Genomic DNA, 23,289 nt, shown 5'->3' with positions numbered 1-23,289 from the left:
AGCACGTACAAATACAGACGTAATCAGTTTTCAATTATTAGTAAAGTGCTCATGGAGTGAATAATAATACTAAAAATCTATTTAGATAAAATAAATGATATTAATATAAAAGCGGTAAGACATTTAAATAAAACAGTTAAAACTGACAATTGTGCAGCTGTAATAAAACACGATTGCAATTTGTGTGTACTTCCAAGAGTCTAAACAGTGAGTGCTTCGTGGCTGCAGTTAGCACCGACTCGGTGATGAAAGGGATATAGCAAATTAGTAAAATTTTAACAGCAAATCCGCCTCTGATTTGTACAATAACCATTACTAATCCCTTCCGGTGAAGAAACAATGATAGGCGTTGTGAAATTACCATAAATACTGACATAGTACATAGTATTTATTACAAAAATTATTTTGTAACTTCTTTCATGCACTAAATTGCTGGAATTGCGGCTAGTTTGTCAGCATTTTAACTTTATATTTTTGACGCTATTTTTGTTATTTTTAATATGTGTGTCATTGAATAAATCATGTTGCAAAGGATTTTTATATTTGTAGTTGACGCATTTCATGCAAACATAAACAAACTTTTGACAGTTCACACAGTATGCAAAAAAATTATTTCATGCTATATTTTCAAATATCATGTTATACCTTCATATTTCGTAAACGTAATATACGATATATTTTAATTAAATAAATACATTTATAAACTTTAAAACTATATAAATTTAATATAAGATTGCATAATTATCAATTAAAAATATTATGTCGAACATATTTATTTTATAAAGTAAGCAACCGTCTAATATTCATTAAACATGATTGTGGATTTCCGTAATTCAAATATTAAGTATAGTTTGTACGTTATTATTTTGCTGCTCTTATGTTGTTGTATAAAAATTCTACAAACGTTTATATATATATTCTCGAAATTATATTTTAACATTTTGTAACAAATATCAGCAAACAAGTATTATAAGAATTACGGTGGAATAGTTTATTTAGAAATTTCTGCTTTGCAGGTAAATGCATACGTGCCATTTTATGGATCGATATTCGGAATAGAAGTGAAAGAACAAGAAGCTACCCTTATTTTCCCTGGATTTTTTCTCCAAAAGCAGCAGTCGGGCTAGACACTTTCGCAATTAAGAAGATAGTCAATAATTGAATTCTATTTGTGCAGTGTGTAATAGCAAAATGTCTTACGTAGGTTGAATAACAGTTTCATAAGTCAATTGCGGTGTTAAAATTAATTGCCATCTATTTTTACAGCGTTTGAAAGCAACAAAATGTCCCACAGACGAATTGTCGGTAACAAACAAGGCCATCGTGAATATTAACGATTTTCCAGAGGATGTTAAGTACGTATGGAAAAAAAATGTTTAAATAATATATAAACTGCATACAATCATTTTCAAAGTATGTAACAGTAATTTGGAACATTCTCAAGGTATGCCGACATATCGCCTGGTCCTGGACAACATTACATATTTGCACTATTGCATACCAACGAGGTGGCACGGGGTCATGTTGGATTTTCGCTAGTGCAACGAAAATGGGCCACACTATCCATCAATCAGGATATCGATGTGAGACCCTATCGTTTTGATGCCAATTCCGATGTGATAACACTTGTATCCTTCGAGACAGACTTTTTGCAGAAGAAAATGTAAAGTAGTTTTTATGCAATATTTCACATTATCGATTTATCCACTGTTCTCTTTCGTCAACAAGAACAAATAATTTTTTTTTTTTATTATTTTATCTGCAGTACCTCCCAGGAACCCTATGACTCTGATCAGATGGCTAAAGAGTTTTTAATGCAATTTGCTGGCATGCCATTAACTGTTGGTCAAACCTTGGTCTTCGACTTTCAGAGCAAAAAGCTGTTAGGACTTGCCGTCAAAACATTAGAAGGTAAGTTTGAAAGCAATATTTCAATATACAAAAGTTGTCGATATTTAAGATGAAATTCTTATTTACTAAACGAGTAGGACCAACTTATTTGGAATACATGTTTTCTTATGATAATTATAATAGTTAATTATTATAACGTTTCTTTTCACTTTACAGCTGTGGACCCCAAATCACTTGGCGAAGGTAAAGAAACGAGTACTAAAAATGTACGCTTTGGCCGCATACTGGGCAATACAATCGTACAATTTGAGAAAGCCGAGAACTCCTCGCTAAACTTGCAAGGCAAGTCCAAGGGTAAAATTGTACGTCAATCAATTATCAATCCCGATTGGGATTTCGGCAAGATGGGCATCGGTGGCTTGGATAAGGAATTCAATGCCATATTCCGACGTGCTTTCGCGTCCCGTGTCTTCCCACCGGAACTTGTGGAGCAGCTGGGCTGCAAACACGTTAAAGGCATACTCTTGTATGGCCCACCTGGTACCGGTAAAACGCTGATGGCACGTCAAATTGGCACTATGCTAAATGCGCGCGAGCCGAAAATTGTTAATGGTCCACAAATTTTGGACAAATACGTAGGCGAATCAGAGGCCAATATACGACGTCTTTTCGCCGAGGCTGAGGAAGAGGAAAAGCGGGTAAGTGAAAAAAAAACTTTGTAATAAAAAAAACCCATAGAATTCACTTTGCTTTCTCTTTGCTTGCAGCTTGGTCCCAACAGCGGTTTGCATATTATAATTTTCGATGAAATAGATGCGATCTGCAAAGCCCGTGGCTCGGTCGCTGGCAATAGTGGCGTACACGATACAGTGGTAAATCAATTGCTCGCTAAAATCGATGGTGTCGAACAACTGAACAACATTTTGGTGATCGGCATGACAAACAGGCGTGACATGATTGACGAAGCTTTGCTGCGACCCGGTCGCTTGGAGGTACAAATGGAGATTAGTTTGCCCAATGAAGAGGGTCGTGTGCAAATTTTGAATATACATACTAAGCGTATGCGGGAATTCAACAAGATTGCCGGTGATGTTGACTCGAAGGAAATCGCTACACTAACGAAGAACTTTAGTGGCGCTGAGTTGGAAGGTTTGGTGCGTGCAGCACAATCTACCGCTATGAATCGTCTGATTAAAGCCGACGCGAAAGTGCATGTTGATCCGCAAGCGATGGAGAAGCTTAAAGTTACACGCTCTGATTTCTTGCACGCGTTAGAGAATGACATTAAGCCAGTAAGTTGACAACTGATAGAAATAAAAGACTTTTTGCCAACTAATATTGTTTTGCATCCCACTAGGCCTTTGGCACAGCACAAGAGATATTAGATAACATGCTATCACGTGGCATAATCAACTGGGGACAGCCTGTGGCCAGTCTACTTGAAGACGGCATGCTGTATGTGCAACAAGCGAAGGCAACCGAAAGCTCTGGCTTGGTGTCCGTGCTAATTGAGGGCTCACCCAATTCTGGCAAAACCGCATTAGCTGCGAAGTTGGCAAAAATGTCCGATTTTCCATTCGTTAAAGTGTGCTCACCCGAAGATATGGTCGGCTATACCGAATCAGCCAAATGCTTACACATTCGAAAAGTAAATATAAAACAGCTGATCGCATGAAACAAATATTTTCTTAACATTTTACTCTACTGTTTTACCATAGATATTCGATGATGCTTACCGTTCCACTTTAAGCTGCATTGTTGTCGACAATGTCGAACGCTTGTTAGATTACGGTTCAATTGGTCCACGCTACTCTAATTTGACACTGCAAGCGTTGTTGGTTTTGTTAAAGAAGCAGCCGCCAAAAGGACGGAAACTGCTCATTTTGGTCACTTCAAGCAGACGGTAAGGCTACATCAATTGTTTATTTCTTAAGATATTTTTTGAAATAATTGTGTACTTTGCATATCCTGCATCTAGTGCGGTTTTGGAGGAAATGGAAATGTTGACGGCGTTCACTTCCATCTTGCATGTACCAAATCTGTCTAGTCCAGAACATGTATTAGCCGTGCTCGAACATGCCGAGATATTCAGCAAGGGCGAATTGCAAGCTATTGGCAAGAAGATGTCTGGCAAAAAGTGAGTAAAAAAACGAAAAATGTTTTTTTTTTCCTAATTCCCATTTGTGCTTTACTATTGCATAGGATATTCATTGGCATCAAAACATTGCTCGGTCTGATTGATATGGCGCGACAAACGGAACCACAGCATAGAGCCATCAAATTCCTCTCAAAAATGGAAGAAGAAAATTTCTTAGGATTGGCCAAGGATCAGTAACTAGTACGAAAGGAATTCAACATGTCGATAGTGGAGCTTAAGGATATTTTCTGAATATAAAGACAACATTGTGTTAAAAGTATGAACTAACAAAATGCATATATACATATATAAAAACGAAAAATTGCGTAACATTAAATTAACTTATTACACATTATATATTATGCTAAAGAGCTGCACATATGCATGCAAAACAATTTGAAAAATGGTGCGTAAATAGTATTGCAAAAGTGAAGCAATTGTTGACCAACGGTGGTGGGCGGTTATTGAGCGAGCCGTACATAAGAAAATAAAGCGTATAAACGAGTAAAGCTTAGCATGAACAAATTAGTATTGATTTCTAGGCTTTTTAACAAACATAGTTAAATTAACGGTGAAAGTATTAAATGCTAATATTTGGCACAAGGGACAGCGGTTTATATGTGATTGATTTATAGTTGATAAAATAAGCAATTGTAGAAGAAAAATTTAAATTAATTAAATAATTAATGAATTAGCACATTTAAGTCCCTTGTTTTGCAAAATTGCTCCACTAAACACACCAGCATACTTCATTTAACCCAAACCACAATTTTAAAAATCGTTAGCTTTGCATCGTTTAAACCGTCCTACTATCAATTGGCGCTAGCAAACATATTTCCTTAAAATATTATAATTAGTTATGTTTGCATTAATGTTAAAAAAAATACATATATATATATCAGAATTCCTACATTCCAAACTAAAATCTTTATATGCTAGCCTAAATGAGCCATGAAAAGTATTTAAATCACAGAATTTTGACATACACATGAATAACTGTATAGTGCAGTTGGATTTTGCTGCCAGCAAAGCAAAGCTAAACAAAGTGCATTAATATCGCATGAGTGTCAAAATGTCTGCACATAAGGCACACGTCATATTCACAATTTCGCGAAATTAATTTATTGGCAATAAAAATTAATTTTATGTAACGAAAGCTTACTTGTGTTAATTACAATTGGCTAAATTATAATAGCTTGCTTGCTTTGTCATAAAAACTGTTAATTATTATAAATGTCTAATTACGGTACAAGGGCCGCAGAAACTTAACCTCAATTAATAGCATTAAGGAAACCAACGACACTTTGTAGTAAAATTTCTCTTATAATATTATTAATAGTGTGTAAATATAATTTATATTGTTATACAACTCGCGTGCGAGCTGTTAGAAAAAAAAAAACTGGATGAATCGCTGGAAGTACAGGCATGATTATTTTATTTTGTTTGCACTCAAACACCAGAACTAAATATTTATGCATTCTAAAGGTCTAATCTAGTTTGTTTACACTCAAAACAATAGAACTAAAAATTTATGAGTTCTAAAGGTCTAAATATCGCACTGTTCACTTATATGCAGTAGATTTCTCAGAATAACATGAAGTCCAAAAATTAAGAATTATTATAAGACTATAGTTTGAGTGCGAGGTTTTTGGATGGTAAACCTTTAAATAACATTTTATTAGCTAATATTATTTAAGCTTTGAACAAAAAATGAAACATTTAACTTTTTATAGGTTAGGAAAAGAATTTTTTGAAATAGTATGGTGAAAGTGAAAAATTTAATTGTAATAATTTCTTTTGGTGACAGAAATACTAAAACGAATAATTTGTGCTTATATGCTCTAGCGATTTGTTATTTGGCTTTATATTTTACTTGAAAGCAAGCGTTATAATGCTCTAAAAGGTAGGGATGTTTTTATCCATGTATTGTTTTTAATAAGGTATTTATGAGAAAAGTGTTTGCATAAAAGTTAAAATGTATTAAATAGTTAATTAATGAAACTAAATGTAACAAAAATGTTATTATGCTGTTGACTTCCCTATAAACCATGTTAAAACATCAACTTATTTCAATATATGTATGTAATTAAAATTTACAACTAACGTAAATATCTATAATCAAATGCTACTGCATAACAAAATACAAAAATAAATAACAAAAACTCACGATTTTGGAAAATTACTTCGTTTAAACGCCAGGATATGCCTATAGTTCGCTGCAATCGTTATACATATTTTTTAAAATTCGGGCGCTTGCACTTGAAATGCATTAATAATTTTTGGTATTATAAACATCAAACCGTAGAAACATTATTATTGCCATGACGAAACTTAACAAAAGTCCTTGGTTACCGCGTGTAAGCAGTCAGAGCAGCATTTCTTCGCACCCTTTTTGTTATTTGTATAAAATATTTGAACACAACGAATTCTTAGACAAAAGTTTAACGGTAATTTTAATTTCTCTTCCATTACAACAAGTTCGTGCACTGCATTTTTTAATATTTTATTTACTAAATTTTAATTTCACTATATAAATATATTTTGAACAAATAAATGCAGTGTGGTTTGGCCTCTCCTTTTAAATAACGGTTTTACTATGGTTTAATGACAATTTTCCTGTGCGCACACGACGTTGTAAACGCTGCAAAAAAATAAACAAAATAAAAATATAACAATAAATGACAATTAATTAATTAACGGTAAACAAATCAAATAAAATCACCTGATTAAAGAGATCTCTAATTAGGCGATTGCCTTGTCGACGTCGCTCTTCACGTTTGCGCTCCCGCTGCTTCAAGACCTCTGGTAAATTCTCACAATGCCGCTGTGTCATTGCCTTCATCTCTTTGGTGGCGAAAATGCGCAAACGCTCTGAAAGTGAAATGTCAAATTAATTTAAAAAAAAAAAAGTTATATGCACATCTAGGACACCTACTAGTTGCGGGTGGCGGCAAATGTTGCAAACGCGTCTCCAACGAATTTTCACTGGCATTCTCAATAATGTCGCGCAATTCCTTACCGCGCTCCTGACGCAGCATTTGTATTTGATTGAGTATAGCCTTACGCTCCTTTGTGTGCGCAATGAATTGCGGTTTGGCACGTACTAAATAGTCCTGCAATGCGCACGCTTCGGCATCTTCACGTAGCAAATCGTTGGACTCGCTGCTGGGATGCGGTGTAAATTGGTTGCTGGCGATTGATGTGGCGCTGGTTGTTGTTGTGGTTGTTGTAGTTGTTGACGATGTAGTTTTCTTTTCGAATTGTATAACATATGCAATGGCTTTCGGCTTAACTTGCACGCAAATCGATTGGCCAGAGCAAACGGGTTGTGGATTATAAGCGAAATACTGTGGTACATTCATATGCGCCGAGTTGTATTGTATGCGTCTACCGAAAATCGGCTGTGAGCGACGTAAAGAATCACCAGTTTGTATAGCCACTCCTGGAGCAGCAGTAGTCACGGCAGCCACGTCGTCATACTGGTGTGTAGTTGTCGTGGTGGAACTGGTTGTGCTGCTGGATCCCATCGGTATGGAGACCTCGGATGAAATGCAAAATATTGACGAAGTCGATTGCTCGCTGTGAATTGTTTGTGTTTTATGGGAGTAATTGATGGCAGCGCCCTGCTGGGACTGCACACGCGGTGGACAGGGCGGTGGGCAGGGTGGTTGTGCCGGTTGCGAACACTTAATATTCGTTCGCGCTTGCGCCGTACACATGTTGTTGTGCTGTTGATGAAAATACGCTTGATGATACGCTGGATGCTGCGTTGAGGCACACTGACAATAGGCATTGGGGGGCATATTACGGGGCACCGAATAGTGTCCAGTTGTTGGCGCTGCTGTGGTATGCGTGATGGTGTTGCAACGCTGCTGCAACTCATGTATAATCTGCTGTTGTTGTTGGATTAACATTTGTTGTTGCTGGTGTAGCAATGACTCGTAATGACTGCGTTTTTTCATGCGATATTGCTCTAAAAACTCGCGCTTGCGTTGTTGTGCGAATGAGCCAACACTCTCACCGTCGTTACTATCACCGGAAGGCGTGTCAATTTTGGAGCGTTGCTGCTGACGTTGTTTGGCACTTGCCAATTGCTTCGGTGGAGCTGAAATCGCTGCGGATTCGGCCGTTAATTTAACAGCTGCTGGCAGTACTTGTTCTTCTTTAGTGGTCACCGTCTCCGTCATAGTGCGGAAAAGCGCTTTGCCCGGCACTAAGTTGTCATATGTGTTTATAGTTTCAACGGGCTTGTCGTAAATGATTTGTGTTTCCCGCTTGCGTTGTTTCGTAGATTTCGTTTTCTCATCTAATTTAACAACATCCTCGTTTGACTCCTCAATAATCACTTCGATTTCCTGCATCGCTTTGTCGTTTCCACTGCTATGTGCGCTGGTTGTCGTCGAGCTGGTCGTTGAAGCCAACTTTGTGTCCGTAAAAACCGTGTCGTATAATTTTTCCACATTTAGTGGAATCGATTCATGCATTTCCAAAAAATTTTCACGCTCTATATTCGGCTTTAGCAAGAGACAGCGTAGTGTTTCTAAACGTTCGATTTCCGATTGTATCCACTGCAGTTGTGATTTTCGTTCCGGCTCGATTTTTTCACTTGCAAAGCATTTGGCTAGTTTATTGCTCTTGACGGCCACCTTAGCCATTTCTAACTTCTTCTGTTCATATTCAATTTCAGATTGCGTCATAGGATTCAGCCACTCGCGCATTGTAGAATGCGCAGCGACGTCTACGTCTGTGTCAGAAGCGCCACCACTTTCAATATTTATCAAGGCCTTCTGTGTGGTGACATCTTTAGATGTAGAACTAGCTTTAGAGGCTGAAGAATCTTTGTCCGTGCCTTTATTTACATTTACTGGTTCATTCGGCAGTGATTTTTTCTGTGTTTCAGCACTTTCGGGAATCTCCTGCATATTACTGTATTTCGGTTGTGATACATCTGCCTCTTCCACTTGCGTGCCAGCACTTATACGCGTGTGCGGTATGTGTAACTTTTGTACATTCTCGGTATTTTCAGTGGCCAGTTGAGCCCTTGCCTTGGCAGATGTTGTAGGCAGCGATGATTTCTTTAAAACTTAAAAATAATGCGAATTAAAAATTAATTTGCTTAAATGTCAATTGCATTACCATCTACACGCATAAGACGTTCGTCATGTCCTTCGCTGCTTGTACTCGAAGGTAAATTACTCGCTATTTCGCTCATGTCCATCGTAGTTTTTCCAGTTCTTGCCACCGTAACCGCAGAACTTGTTTGGGGAGTTGCTTCCATATTTTCATTTTCATTCTTACGTGTTTCACATTTCTCCATTTGTGTCGTCAATGCATCGCTAATATGTGCGACAGCAATCTCAGCGGCATCATCTTCGTCGTCGGCATTGAGAGTTGATATGCGTTTTACGATATCTCGTACGAGTCTTTTCTTTTGCTTTTGACTTAAGCTTCGTGCATCTATTAGCGAACACAGCAGTTGGATGCCTAAATCAAGTTGTGGCGAGTTGACGATCGACGAAGTTGAAGAGGAGTTTTCTTTATTTTCACTCAGAGCTTTTTTCAAAGTATCGTGCACTTTTTGTAAGTCCGCTACTATACTCTCTTGTTTGGTACTGTGTTTTCTCGAGTCAGCTATTTTACAAGACGATAGCATTTCATTAATTTCAGCTACGAATGGGTGCACGGACTCCTCGCTTACTTTGGACTTCACAACATTTTGATGGACACTTTTCAAAGCGCTTTTTTGAACACGTTTTTCTTCGTCTGTGGTGGATCGTCCTGAACGCGATGAATAGTAATCGAAACTGCTCGGAGTTGCAGTGCCCGCTGCGGTCGAAGATGTAACAGAAGGTGTATTGGACAACGTCACTTGCACTTCCCGAGATATGTGCTGTGGGGGTACATATGTAGAAGTTTGCGCATATTGATCATATCTCTTTTGTAGTGACATTGATGTGCTTCTAGAGACCAATTTCGGTAGAGACTTGTTGCTCTTTCCTTTTTCCAATTGCATCATTGTGCTGGAAGCTAAAGGCGGTGTAGTACTTTCGGGTATATGTGGCTTTGAATTTTTCTCCTGTTTTTGTGTTTGAATTTGTTCATCGACAGGTTTTTTCGTTTTTTTCGAACACTCAACAGTATTGGTTTCCTTTTTCGAACTGCTGATAGATGAAATTTCTTGAAAATATTCTTTAAGCACAGAACGTTCTAAAATGCTGATATTGCTAGTTGATAATGACTTTTTATAACCGACATCGCCTAAAGAATCCCATTCGAGACGTCTGTGTGACTTTGCTATGGATTCAGGAGTTTGTGTTTGTTTAGTTTGACCTTTCCTATGATTACTGGGTGGCGGTGTATGCAAGTCAGGAGCAGATGATGTGCACTAAATATTAAAAACGTAATTGTCGAAAACTTATTGGTATTTTTCATGTTTGCCTCACCTCGTCCGCTTTCGACTTCTTTCCAATAGTGTTATTAGTCTGCATTTTTATTGGCACTATAAATTCTTTCGGCTCACAATCACTTTCTATGGTCGTATCCATTTCTTGATGAAACAATCGTCTCATACTGCGTCCTTCATCTTCACTACGGCAACTGCTATTTGTTGTTGTACTGCTACGACTTTTGCAATCACTACGACTTCCACATGGTGAATATAGACGCATATACTTTTCTAAATCGCGATCCTGTCCAAATTTTAAGTAATATTCGATTATTTTCTCATTAACTCGGGATGTGCGAGGAAGTTGCGCATTTTTACGCATTTTTATTTATGCTTCCTTTTGCGCCATTGAGCGCTTTTACAAAATTCGAATAGTTTTTTCTTCTTCTATGTTGAATTGCGTAAATAAATTCACAATGAGAATAAACTCAATAATATTGACACATATCTTTGAAATTGTGGTGGGAATTCAAAACGCAATAATATTAGCTGAAATGCAGTTTTTTGGTCAAGAAATGGGTAATTTTAATATATTCCTTATTGTGTAACTACCTTGTTCCTTGTTATGATTTTTACAATAAAAAAATATAAACTAAGAAATATATCTACAATTTTTTATTATATATTATCAATGACGTATTAGAATAAATTATTTATAATAATTACTTTTAACATAATTTATTTAAGTTTATATCATATAAACTAAAAAATGTATTTAACTGAGCAATAAACACATGTTAATGGAAATCTACCAGACATTAGTTCACCACCGAAAATAATTTTACAGTTCGAGCACTGTCTAGATTCTATAGGTGAAAATGTTGATTGAAATTAATTTCGGATTCAGCTGTGCATATTTACTTACAGAAATGGATATACAAGTGTATTGTTAAAACTAATCTTTTATATTGCTGCTATATAAGAATACAAAAAAATAGTTGTAGTTTTAGCCCCTTTGTTTACGTCGATTAATAAATAGTAATTTAGTGCATTCGGTTGTGTTTTTTACTCGTATATTGTTAATTTTAGTTTAATCCGCAGTGCGAAAATCGTAGGTAGCTTAAGCCGCTATTGCGACACGTCGACAGATTTTAATGTCGGCTGAAAGTGGAATTGTAGCATATCAAGTAACATAGTACTAAAGCAGTTGGAAGCTTTTATTTTACAATATAACTTTTGTTTGTAAAATGCGTGTAAGTAATATTCGTGGAGGTCGTTTATGTCGCATAGCGCTGTGCTGTTGCATTATATTGCCGCTAATATTTATACTGGTCACATGGGGTGACACAAAGCGTGGATCAAGCAGTTATCACGGCAAATTCGCCAGATTTAACCATCTACGATTGGAGGGAAGGCCGCGTGAGGTGCCAAAATTGGTGGAAGGTAAGATAATTTGTAAACATTTTAGTTTGTAAACTTGTTTTATTTACTATAACTTCGCCGGTAGAAAGTTCATTGACTAGCTGCGACCTTGTTTTATTTTTAATACAATGCTTGGGTATTATAATGAGTGAAGCGCATACAACAGTTTTTATAACCAAATGTAAATTTTCTGCTGCTGTAAATAATCTTTTCCCCATTAGGCGAATATTGTTGAATGCAACTTTTTATGGAAATACTTTATGAACAACCAGTTTTACTAAATACAAGTACAAGTTTGTGCCCGCGTATGAGCAATATTTGTTGCAAAGAATACAGCAATCTTAAATATACTAATTAATTTTTCGAACACCAAAACTATTTTAGCGCTCAAATGATAACAAATAATAAATCAATGAATTTTTGCAAATTTTCTTTTTTACGCGCTATCGAAACGTATGCATTAAATTAATTAAACACAAAGAAATTGAAAAGGTGTATTGTCTTAAAAAAAAAAAAAAACAATTTATACAATGTCAGGCGTTCTTGTTCGCTCGTCTGCTTGCTCTTATATTTATATTAGACCTTATTGTTTTTTCTTGTTTCCATATAATTTTAACTATCGTATTATTTTTAGGTCTTGGAAATTTTGAACCAAAAAATGTGGAAGAACGTGTCGGACCCGGCGAGAATGGTGATGCACATCAACTGTCTGCCGACAAAAAAAATCTCGCAGATGAATCTGAAATGGAGTATGGCATGAATATTGCATGTTCAGACGAAATATCAATGCATCGCTCGGTGCGGGATTCACGATTGGAGGAGTGCAAGCATTGGGACTATCCCTATGATTTACCTAAAACTAGTGTTATTATTGTTTTCCACAATGAGGGTTTCTCAGTTCTCATGCGCACAGTGCATTCGGTGATCGATCGCTCGCCTAAGCATATATTACATGAAATAGTGCTAGTGGATGATTTTTCGGATAAGCGGGACTTACGGGAAAAGTTGGATAACTATTTGCTACAATTCAATGGTTTAGTAAAACTTATACGCAATGACGAGCGAGAGGGTCTAATCCGTACGCGTTCGAGAGGCGCCCAAGAAGCGAGTGGTAAGCTAAATATTAAGCATGCTAACGTTTTAATTTTGAAAATACACATATTAACCAATTTACTTTTCGCTTTGCAGGCGAAGTTATTGTCTTCCTCGATGCACATTGCGAAGTGAACACGAACTGGCTGCCACCGTTGCTGGCGCCCATCTATCGTGATCGCACGGTGATGACTGTGCCCATTATTGATGGCATTGATCACAAAACCTTCGAGTATCGGCCGGTCTATGGCAGCGATGCGCATTTCCGTGGCATTTTCGAATGGGGTATGTTGTATAAGGAGAACGAAGTGCCGAAACGCGAACAACGCCGCCGCGCACACAACTCTGAACCGTACCGCAGTCCCACACATGCCGGCGGCCTATTTGCCATTAATCGTGAATATTTCCTGGAATTAGGAGCATACGATCCGGGCCTATTGGTTTGGGGTGGTGAAAACTTCGAATTGAGCTTTAAGATCTGGCAATGTGGTGGCAGCATTGAATGGGTGCCATGCTCGCGCGTTGGACACGTTTATCGCGGTTTCATGCCCTACAACTTCGGCAAATTGGCGCAAGCCAAGAAAGGACCACTAATAACAATCAATTACAAACGCGTCATCGAAACATGGTTTGACGATACACACAAGGAGTACTTCTATACACGTGAACCGCTGGCGCGCTATCTCGATATGGGCGACATTAGTGAACAATTGGCGCTGAAGAAGCGTCTCAATTGCAAATCCTTCCAGTGGTTTATGGATAATATAGCATACGATGTGTACGACAAATTCCCCGCACTGCCAGCCAATTTGCATTGGGGCGAATTGCGCTCCGTCGCCACAGATGGTTGTCTCGATTCGATGGGTCATCAGCCACCTGCCATCATGGCGCTTTCACACTGCCACGGCGGTGGTAATAATCAACTGATACGTCTAAATGCCGCCGGGCAACTGGGTGTGGGTGAGCGTTGCGTGGAAGCGGATCGTCAGGGCATTAAATTAGCTGTATGCCGTTTGGGCACAGTGGACGGTCCGTGGAATTATGATGAGAACACCAAGCATTTGCTGCATCGCACACACAAGAAATGCATGGCCGTGCATCCGACATCGCAGCAGCTATTCTTGGCACATTGCGACGTCAACGATGGCTATCAGCAGTGGTGGTTCAAAGCAATCAAGCCCAGGTGGTAAACGGCATGCCTCAACAGCAATGCAGCACGGGTTTCATTAGCAACGAGGAAATTATGAAATGTATTTGTTGAATTTGAACAGATTTTTAAGATTTTAAAGTGAGTAGAGACGCAAATTGCAGTGAAGTTTGTCTATAATGGGATTGATTGTATGTATTACATATGTACATACATATGTATGTATGCTTATATAAATGTACGGCCTCTTGTGTATGTTTATGCATGCTTGCTCGTAATTTTAGTTATGTAAGCGAATTTATAATGCAAAATTATAAAACCGAAGCTTGCGAAGGGGGCACACGAAGTATGATATTAATTCTTATGGCTAAAAGTGCTGACGAAACGAAAACAAAAATCAAGCAATAACTGTAACTATGTTATGAAACGATAGAAAAACAAAAACAATCATATTAATGCGTATGTATATGTGGAAGTCAATGCATCGATAACCGTTCCAAGCGTTTTAACGCGCTCAAGTTTATTAAGTTTTAACTAAGTACTGGTTTTTGACGTGGATGGATATGAAAATGGCCTTGAACATTTGAGATCACGCTGACTTTTCGGCGCTAAAGGCCTATGCTAACATTTTTTATATGTAGGTATTTTCTTTTTTATAGATACCTAATGAAATGCTTCAACATTGCCAACTATACATAGAGAATTTTAAGAAATTTTATCTTCCAATTGTTATAATTTATTACTGAGAGCATATGGGACGTTAGTTTCTGGAACAGTACTATAATTTAAGTAAATCATGTAATTGAATCTGTATCTTTGTAATTTATATCATATTTGTGTATATTTCGTGTGATATATAACGTTCTTTTCTTGAAACGAAAATATATATTTCATATAAATTATTATGTATGTATGTGTGTACCTCTTTACACACTTTTAACAATTTTATTTATTTCTTATTTATAAAGGAATTGCAAAAATAGAATATAAGTCTGAAAAAATATGCAATAAATGATTTTAACGTATGTTCTTTGTTTAATTGTTTTTGTTTTTGAGGTTGGGAAATTAATAATAATAGTTTAAAAGTTTAATATCACTAAAATATTAATTTAAATTTCATAAAAAATATTATTTAAAAATAATTTTATAAAAAAAATACCATAAAACAAAATATCCAAAACTTAAGTACTACCAATATATGTATGTAGATATATTCATGTTTGAGACGCCGAACGGAAGTTGTTCGTCATTCACAGACAACTCTAGCATGTACGGTTATCTATGCCACTTCATACAATGTCTGTCAGCTATGTCACAGTTCCTATGACATCAATTATCGCTGCCAGAAGCATTACAGTAGTCGGAAAGCCTGATTTTTAACACTTGATGAGCTGGAGTGGCAGGCATACATGTTTTAGACAGTGCAGAAGCCTTTGAAAATGATAAAAAAAAAGAAAAAGATTCATAGTACATTGAAACCCAACGGAAACTAAAAATAAAATAACAAATATTAAAGGAAAAACAAGAAAAAACGTTAACTTCGGTTGCATCGAAGCTAAATAGCCTTCACAGGTGCATTTCTTTTAGTAACTATGTGCCCAGTTTGTATGGAAGCTATATGCTATAGTAATCCGATCTAAACAATTTTTTCGGAGATTACATTGTTGCCTTAGAAAATAACATATATCCAGTTTCGCGAATATATCTTGTCAAATGTGAAAGTTGTCCATACAAGAACTTGATTCCCATCGTTCAGTTTGTATGGCAGCTATATGCTATAGTTAACCGATCTGAACAATTTCTTCAGAGATTACATTGTTGCCTTAGAAAATAACATATACCAAATTTCGTGAATATATCTTGTCAAATGTGAAAGTTTTCCATATAAGCATTTGATTCCGATCGTTCAGTTTGTATGGCAGCTATATGTTATAGTGGCCCGATATCGGCCGTTCCGACAAATGAGCAGCTTCTTGAAGAGAAAATGACGTTTGCAAAATTTCAAAACGATATCTTAAAAACTGAGAGACTAGTTCGTATATATACAGACAGACGGACATGGCTAAATCGACTCAGCTCGACATACTGATCATTTATATATATACTTTATAGGGTCTCCGACGATTCCTTCTGGGTGTTACAAACTTCATGACAAACTTAATATACCCTGTTCAGGGTATAATAATTTAAGAGCAGTCTGAGAAAGTCGGGAAAAGGAAAAATGGTGGTAAGTTATATGGAAATCTTGTAGGTAATGAAAAGGTCTGTATCGTTTTTATATATGGAGTTTTTCACATAACCTCAATTTTTTACATTCGATTTTTCGATTGAAAATTAGCAGTATTTGACACATAAGAAAGTAAGTTTCCACCAAATTTTGTGAAAAAAATGTGTTGTACTTAAAAAAACCCCAAAAAAATTTTTTTTTGCAGAAAATTTGAGGTTATGTGAAAAAAGTTTGTAAACAAAAGTTATATACCTTTCCATTAGTTACAACATTGCCTTATTATTTTTTTTTTATAGGACTCGTAGTTTTGCCAGAAATCGAGATAAATCATTCTTAAACTTCAACCCCGTGTTGTTGTTGTTGTTGTTGTTGTAGCGACAGAATTCTGCCGAGTTGACAGTCCTTGGCCGGATAAAAATCCGGGTCCGTTCCGGTTACGTAGACCCGACTGTCGTGGGAACGGAACCACGTCCCCTCCCTTATGGATCTTTTCATTACTTGCAACATTGTCTTAAAACTTTTTTCTAAGAGACTTGTAGCAGAAATCATGCCCCTCCTCTTCCTTTTCGGCCCACAGTTCGCCCATAAATTATTCTTCCCTTAATATTTGTGACTTTATCTTTCGTTTCCTAGGGGTTCCCTCAGACCGTGATTTTGTTTTTTGTTTTCAAAAATTATCTACCCTTGCTTATATAGTACATTTCATATAAAAAATATTGACAACTGTTAAATACATACTGATATACATATGTATGTACATATTTATGTGCAAATGTAAGCAAAACTATTGATAAGATCGTATTTGTATATACTAAATATATGTAGGTATGTACATACATATGTTTATAAATACTAAACTTTGTATATAATGAGTCAATTGATAAGCTAGATAATGTCTATAAATCAGTAACGGTAATCGAAAGTCATTCACTGTGATTAACGGTGGTTGAAGATTTCCTAGAATTGTAAATATGCGTCATCGTAGGAATGACATTTCAATAGATTTCTAAAAATAATCCGAGGCGAATTCTAGACCTTTCAAGTAAGATGAAGACACCCTTCCGGGCCAAACTATTACGCATCGAAGAGTTCTTGCTAATTGGAAATACTTAATTACTCCATACATTTATGCGTAAACAAATCAAACTAAGTTCAATGATAAACCAATATTACCTTTTAAGTGTACCATATTATTAATTGATATGAAAAATAAATTAACCTGTCATAAGAAGCTTCACACAGTGATCAAATGAGCCCTTTTATTGAAAAAAAAAGAAAAAAACATTGACTTCGGTTGTACCGAAGCATAATATCCTTCACAGGTGCATTTCTTATAGTATAGGGTACAAAGATCTTTATCATAATTTCCAACGGTCAGTTTGTATGGTAGCTAGATATATGCTATGGTTCGTGTCATCCGTACCAAACTTCGTTATACTAGGACTAGGATTGGCTAGTACATGCTATAGTAGTTTGATATCGATAATTCCGACAAATAATCAGCCTCTTTGGGAGAAAACAACGTGGGCAAAATTTCAAACCGAGTTACTTCGCGTATATGTATAAGGACAAACAGACGGATATACTCGATCGATTTTAGCTCGACGTGATGATCTTTTATGTATACATTTTATAGGATATCCGAGGCCTTCTTCTGAGGGACTGTTCTGATTACGCGGATGAGACTGTCATTAAGTAAATAAGTTAAGGAAATACACTCATTTTATATGAATATATAGTATGTAGCACAAATATCCGATCAAGTTCCGACTTGTTAATACCAATTTCTGATACATGTTAGATTAGGTCTTGCCCACTACTTTCTTTTTTACATACCAGTTGGGTTATACTTAGGGTTGTCAAACTCGAACATCTTAACAGTAAAAAAACTGGAGGGCTAGTTTCGGAATTTTCGGGGCTTGTAATATTTAGTCTGGCGATCAATAAAAAATCAATAAAAATTCCCATAAATCCCGAAATCGCACAGTCAGAAGACTTGACAACGCTATTGCCGGTGTTTTTTTTGTTTATCATTCGTTGTATTTGATAAGATTTCTGTCGCTTTAATTGTAGGCTCTTCATCGATGTGGTATAAATGGGCGAATTCCCCGCATTAACTTATCATTCAGTGATAGTAACTGTGAAAGTTTCAACAAGTTTTCTTTTTTATCGAAAATGCCACGTTTCTACGCTTTGACTGGCTTTATGGTCTGCGCCATTTTGGCTGTTAGTGTTGTGAGTGCCGGTATTGTCAGGGATGGCAGCATCGAAATAGCGCCGGAGAAAGTGCGTCAAATAACGGTGGTCAAGGATATCAATGAGTTCAAGAAAAATCATCCAGGCCTGTCCTTGGTCGCATTGAAGAAGGTGAGTGGCCAGGCGAGAAGCGGCTCCACAGTCGAGTATAAACTAGGCGGTCGTGTAGAAGGTAAGTTTACTGTGCAGGAAACCCTTTCCAACATTTTGATTAATTATGGTTCTTTCTCTCACATTTCAGGCGATACTTTAGTCGCTCAGATCGCCGATGCTTTCAACTATGAAGATGCGAAGGATGTGACGGTCCAATTGACCTACCCACAAGCTGGCACCGGCAGCATAGTCACCTATGTGTTAATCCGTTGCGAAGCGGACTCAACTGAGGGCAATGCTTACGTAGTTGCCGGCGGTATTGGCCAGCGTTTTATTTCCATTGTATTGGAGTCTACCTCAACGAAAACGTTCTTCTACAATGCGCAATTCTATGGCTCAAGTTAGACGAATTTCATATAAACTTTTTTTAAGCGGAAACTTTGTACAAATACATGAAAGTATTAAAAGAATCAAATTCTAAATGTCTTGTTTCAAATTATTCGTAAAGGCACTGAAGTGGTTATAACGGACTATACTGACTCTCGGATCCTCATATCAATCGGCTTTGGTACTCTTTCTGATGAATTAGGGTTATATTCTGTGTAGTATACTCTATTTCAAGGTCTTATTATTACAAGCGTTACAGTAAATTTTTACTTTGTTTAATTATCCAGTTGTCTTCATGAAGCCTGGCGAGGTTCCACCCTGTATTGCTGTTCATCATTTTACAAAGCCTGTCATTTTTGCAGCGTACTGCTTGAACAAGTTACGTTTGTTAAGCAGTTTGTAACATCTAGATTCTAGAAGGACACTTCGGGGACTATATAAGATGTATATTTAAATGGTTAGTGTGACATAATGAGCTGAGTCGATTTAGTCATGACCTTCTGTATGTACATCTGTATATACGGGAACTAGTCCCTCAGTCCTTTTCTCACCAAAAGGTTACACATTTGTCGGAGCCATCAACATCGGACCAATATAGGATATTCTTCTTCTTTACTGGCGTTGAAACGGCTTACGCGGTTATAGCCGAGTTAACAACAGCGCGCCAGTTGTTTCTTCTTTTGGCAATTTGGCGCCGATTCGAGATAGATAGTGTCCTTCTTCACCAGGTCTTTCTCCACCAGGTCCTTCTTTACCTGAACTCTCCAACAGTCTTCCTCTTCCCCTACTTCCCCCGTCGGTACTGTGTCGAATACTTTCAGAGTTGGAGTGTTTTCATCCATCCGGACAAAATGATCTAGCCAGCTCAGCCGCTGTCTCTTGATTCGCTGTACGATGTCAATGTCCCCGTATATCTCGTACAGCTCATCGTTCCATCGACTGCGGTACTCGTAGTTGCCAATGCGCAAATGACTATAAATCTTCCGCAGAACCTTTCTCTCGAAAACTTGTAACGTCGACTCATCAGATGTTGTTATCGTCCATGCCCCTTCACATAGCAGGACGGGAATAATAAGTGACTTATAGAGTTTTGTTCTTTGTTCGTCCAGAGGAGACTTTACTTCTCAATTGCTGATTCAGTCCGAAGTAGCATCTGTTGGCAAGAGTTATTCTGCGTTCGATTTCGTGGCTGACATTGTTGTAGGTGCTAAAACTGCTTCCAAGATAGACGAAATTATGTACGACTACGAAGTTATCACTGTCAATAGTGACGTGGAAGCCAAGTCGCGAGTGTTCTTCATTGGCGGGTCCCAAACCCAGCGCACAACCCTGGCGAGGAATGGCTTGCCTTCACACTTTAGCTTAATTTCAAACTGTTGTTCTTTGGCTACCCAGAGGATACTTGTCTAAGACCGGAAGCCGTGAGCCGCTTGAGCCATATGTAAAATAATCGTTTCTGGTCACTTCCAAGTGAATGGTGTTCAAAGAATTTTCCTCACTTACGTGACTACTACACAAGACTACATAGGATATATCTACTATAAAAACCACCACTTCGGTTAAAAATATTTTTATTTGACAAATACCTTCACGAAATTGGACACAGATTATTCTCTAAAGGGACGCTTTAATCTCCGAAAAAATTGTTCAGACCGGGTCATTATATCATATAAATAATAGTCCGAACAAAATCTAGCTAAATATCTTTTTATATCCTTTTACGTTATAAATGCACCTGTGAAGGGTATTATAAGTGAATAAAGTGTCCTTTTTTGTTGAAACGAAAATGAAAATCATATTTTTCGATTTACCGATCGTTTAACTTATGCGTAGTGGATCGGAATATTATAATAGGTTGTCAAAAAAGTCTTGCGGTACTTTTATTGATTTTTTTTTTATTGAAATTGAAATGAATTTTTGATGACTCATGCCCAGCTCTTGACCGATGCTACGGCTGCTACTGTGCCGGTCTCTTTCGACCAATTCAGCGATTTTATCGCAATTTGCGACGACAGGCCGTCCGGAGCGTGGCGCATCTTCGACCACCTCTACACCAGAACGAAAACGTTGAAACCATCGTTGTGCGGTGGAAATGGAAACTGTATCGGGTTCATAAACTGCACAAATTTTATTGGCGGCTTGAGATGCATTTCGGCCTTTATCGTAGTAGTACTGTAAAATATGCCGTATTTTCTCTTTATTTTGCTCCATGTTTGCGACACTATAACTCACGAACGACTTAAAAGAAACGACAATCAATCAAACACGTGTTAGCGCGTGACATGAGCTTTCCAAAAAGGTATAGCATGACCCGATGCGACGAATAAAACTAGAACTACGCGCTTTCAGCGCCAACTAGCGAAAATACCGCAAGACTTTTTTGACAACCAATATTTTAATCGTAGCTCTGATTTTTTCCGATCATATTCGGTATAAGTATTTATGAGAGGAGCTATCAACTCTTCTCTAGTTAATCCATTCCTTCCTGACGTCTTTCTTTGCAGTTTTAAAAGCATACCGGTCTTAAAATCTATGGGCAGTTATCCTTATGTCTGAGGTTGGTCCCTCAAGAAACATACAGGGTTAACTACCTCCAAACGTTTAGTAATTATACTAGTTCTATAACAATTATGAAGTATTTCTCCCGTCCTTTTATTCTACAAAAGGTATCAGATAGATTTTCAAGGTCGAACTTAAGGGGTTGATGATTTTGGGGTTTCTATGTTTTCAAATTCGTGGGAACATTTCTTACAATAAAAAATGTTATGTCACAAGTTTTATAAACCAAATCATATATGTATGTACATACTACGGTTTTTGGTTAGCAGATCGCCTAGTGGGAGGATTGTCTGCTTTAACAGAAGTTATCCCTCAGTTTGTTTCTTTCTTGCAAATTCTTGTGTATTGATAATGTGGTCGCCACTGTAGAGAGATTGACAAACGGATTCTTCAAACAATACATGCGCACACTCGTAAAAGTTGTTCTTAGCCTGAAAGTATGCTTTTATTGGTATATATCAAATTACTTGCAAAATATTTTATGTCGAGACAAGTTCTTTTGGATATTGGAAAGAATGGTGAAAGCACACACCCACACAAGTTACAAGTTGATTATAAGTTCTTGATTATCTTGCGACATTTTGATACCATTTTCAAGTGCAATATGATATTTGGTTCAAAGGAGATCGCATTTTCACCAATTATAGTATGTACCTATTTATTTTTTTCCAGTGAACATTTTCTTTAGGTCTGAGAACAGGTAAAAGTCGCTGGGGTCAGATCCTGAGAATGTAATGAATGTTTAGATTTTCGGAGACATATTTAGCAAAATTTTCCATCTCTTTCGTTGATTTGTGATGTGCTGAATCGGTTATGTTTCCTAGATGTCTATAGAGTATTAGCTATCTCGATCAATCTAACGGTTATGCAACATATTTTTTTGAAATTATTTGTTGATGTTTTCGTTTTTAATGATAATTTTCGGATATCCGTTGGTTTGGACGTCCAAATGAAATATTCCACAACTGTTAAAAGGCTTGACATTTCTGAGAAAACCTTGGTCATATCTTTAACCACTTCTTAAAATGGTTTCAAGTGAAAAAAATTCATTTAAAATAGTTTCAGTCACGGCTAGGTCCACATCAGGCTACAAACTATTCAGCTTGACGACAAAATTTAGTTAATTCATCCATAATATGACGAAAACGGAAGCGAAACTATATAATTAGCTGTAAGTTAGCGGCGATTAGCACGCTTTTATTGATAAGGCTACTTCCTACCAACCAGCGTTGATTGTGTTTCGAAGAAATTTCTATCAACTAAGCGGATTCTAATAATGAAATGTGACGCCAAACATAATGAATTAAACTCAGTAACATTCTAAGTTATTTGATTACGTACCTATTTGCTTATGTTATCTACACAAAACTGAGGTTAAGTACTTGTGCTTCTTTAACGTTATTTTTCCTCAACGTCTAAAAATACTAATTTCTTCAAGTGATACCATAAATATTCAAAATGTTCAGCTGATATACGATCTGTGGTTCTAAGTATTCTTTCATTTGTTTCACATGAATTAAATCTCAAAAAACACAATCTGGCTTGTAAATATTAAATAACTACTTCACCAGAAGCGAATTCGTCAGACCACGTGACAGGTATACACTTAGTATGCTTAGGTAATAGAAACATTATGCATTAAATTTGCTTATAAAGGGTGATCCATTCGAGGTTCACTACTTTTTTGAAGAAAAACCACACTCTATTTTCAAATTTAATGAAAGGAATGTTTA

At 36.9% G+C, this 23,289-nt stretch overlaps 4 protein-coding genes across 4 annotated transcripts; 3 read left to right on the top strand and 1 right to left on the bottom strand.

Annotated features, from left to right (window-relative positions):
* Nucleotides 1-6: 6 nt before the first annotated feature.
* On the top strand, nt 7-6,155 carry LOC126760447 (vesicle-fusing ATPase 1). The gene is made up of 11 exons (XM_050476082.1): nt 7-114; nt 1,017-1,200; nt 1,267-1,355; nt 1,445-1,663; nt 1,766-1,911; nt 2,068-2,549; nt 2,619-3,143; nt 3,209-3,499; nt 3,570-3,754; nt 3,830-3,988; nt 4,054-6,155. The coding sequence occupies exons 2-11, from the start codon at nt 1,192-1,194 to the stop codon at nt 4,184-4,186; spliced, it is 2,238 nt and encodes a 745-aa protein (XP_050332039.1). The 5' UTR covers nt 7-114; nt 1,017-1,191; the 3' UTR covers nt 4,187-6,155.
* LOC126760445 (centrosome-associated protein Alms1a-like) lies at nt 5,160-10,802 on the bottom strand. Its single transcript, XM_050476081.1, has 5 exons — nt 10,432-10,802; nt 9,125-10,373; nt 6,924-9,071; nt 6,711-6,859; nt 5,160-6,629 (listed from the first exon to the last, which is right to left on the bottom strand). Exons 1-5 carry the CDS (start codon nt 10,753-10,755, stop codon nt 6,567-6,569), a joined length of 3,933 nt encoding a protein of 1,310 aa, XP_050332038.1. The 5' UTR covers nt 10,756-10,802; the 3' UTR covers nt 5,160-6,566.
* A 454-nt stretch (nt 10,803-11,256) lies between these two features.
* On the top strand, nt 11,257-14,916 carry LOC126758605 (N-acetylgalactosaminyltransferase 7). Its single transcript, XM_050472942.1, has 3 exons — nt 11,257-11,816; nt 12,430-12,906; nt 12,984-14,916. The coding sequence occupies exons 1-3, from the start codon at nt 11,621-11,623 to the stop codon at nt 14,075-14,077; spliced, it is 1,767 nt and encodes a 588-aa protein (XP_050328899.1). The 5' UTR covers nt 11,257-11,620; the 3' UTR covers nt 14,078-14,916.
* A 3,462-nt stretch (nt 14,917-18,378) lies between these two features.
* LOC126758326 (uncharacterized) lies at nt 18,379-19,092 on the top strand. The gene is made up of 2 exons (XM_050472561.1): nt 18,379-18,689; nt 18,759-19,092. The coding sequence occupies exons 1-2, from the start codon at nt 18,437-18,439 to the stop codon at nt 19,013-19,015; spliced, it is 510 nt and encodes a 169-aa protein (XP_050328518.1). The 5' UTR covers nt 18,379-18,436; the 3' UTR covers nt 19,016-19,092.
* The last annotated feature ends 4,197 nt before the right edge of the window (nt 19,093-23,289 follow it).

Source organism: Bactrocera neohumeralis, chromosome 5 (assembly GCF_024586455.1).
Source record: "Bactrocera neohumeralis isolate Rockhampton chromosome 5, APGP_CSIRO_Bneo_wtdbg2-racon-allhic-juicebox.fasta_v2, whole genome shotgun sequence".
Classification (NCBI taxonomy): Eukaryota; Metazoa; Arthropoda; class Insecta; order Diptera; family Tephritidae; genus Bactrocera; species Bactrocera neohumeralis.
This window is presented reverse-complemented; position numbering and strand designations above follow the sequence as displayed.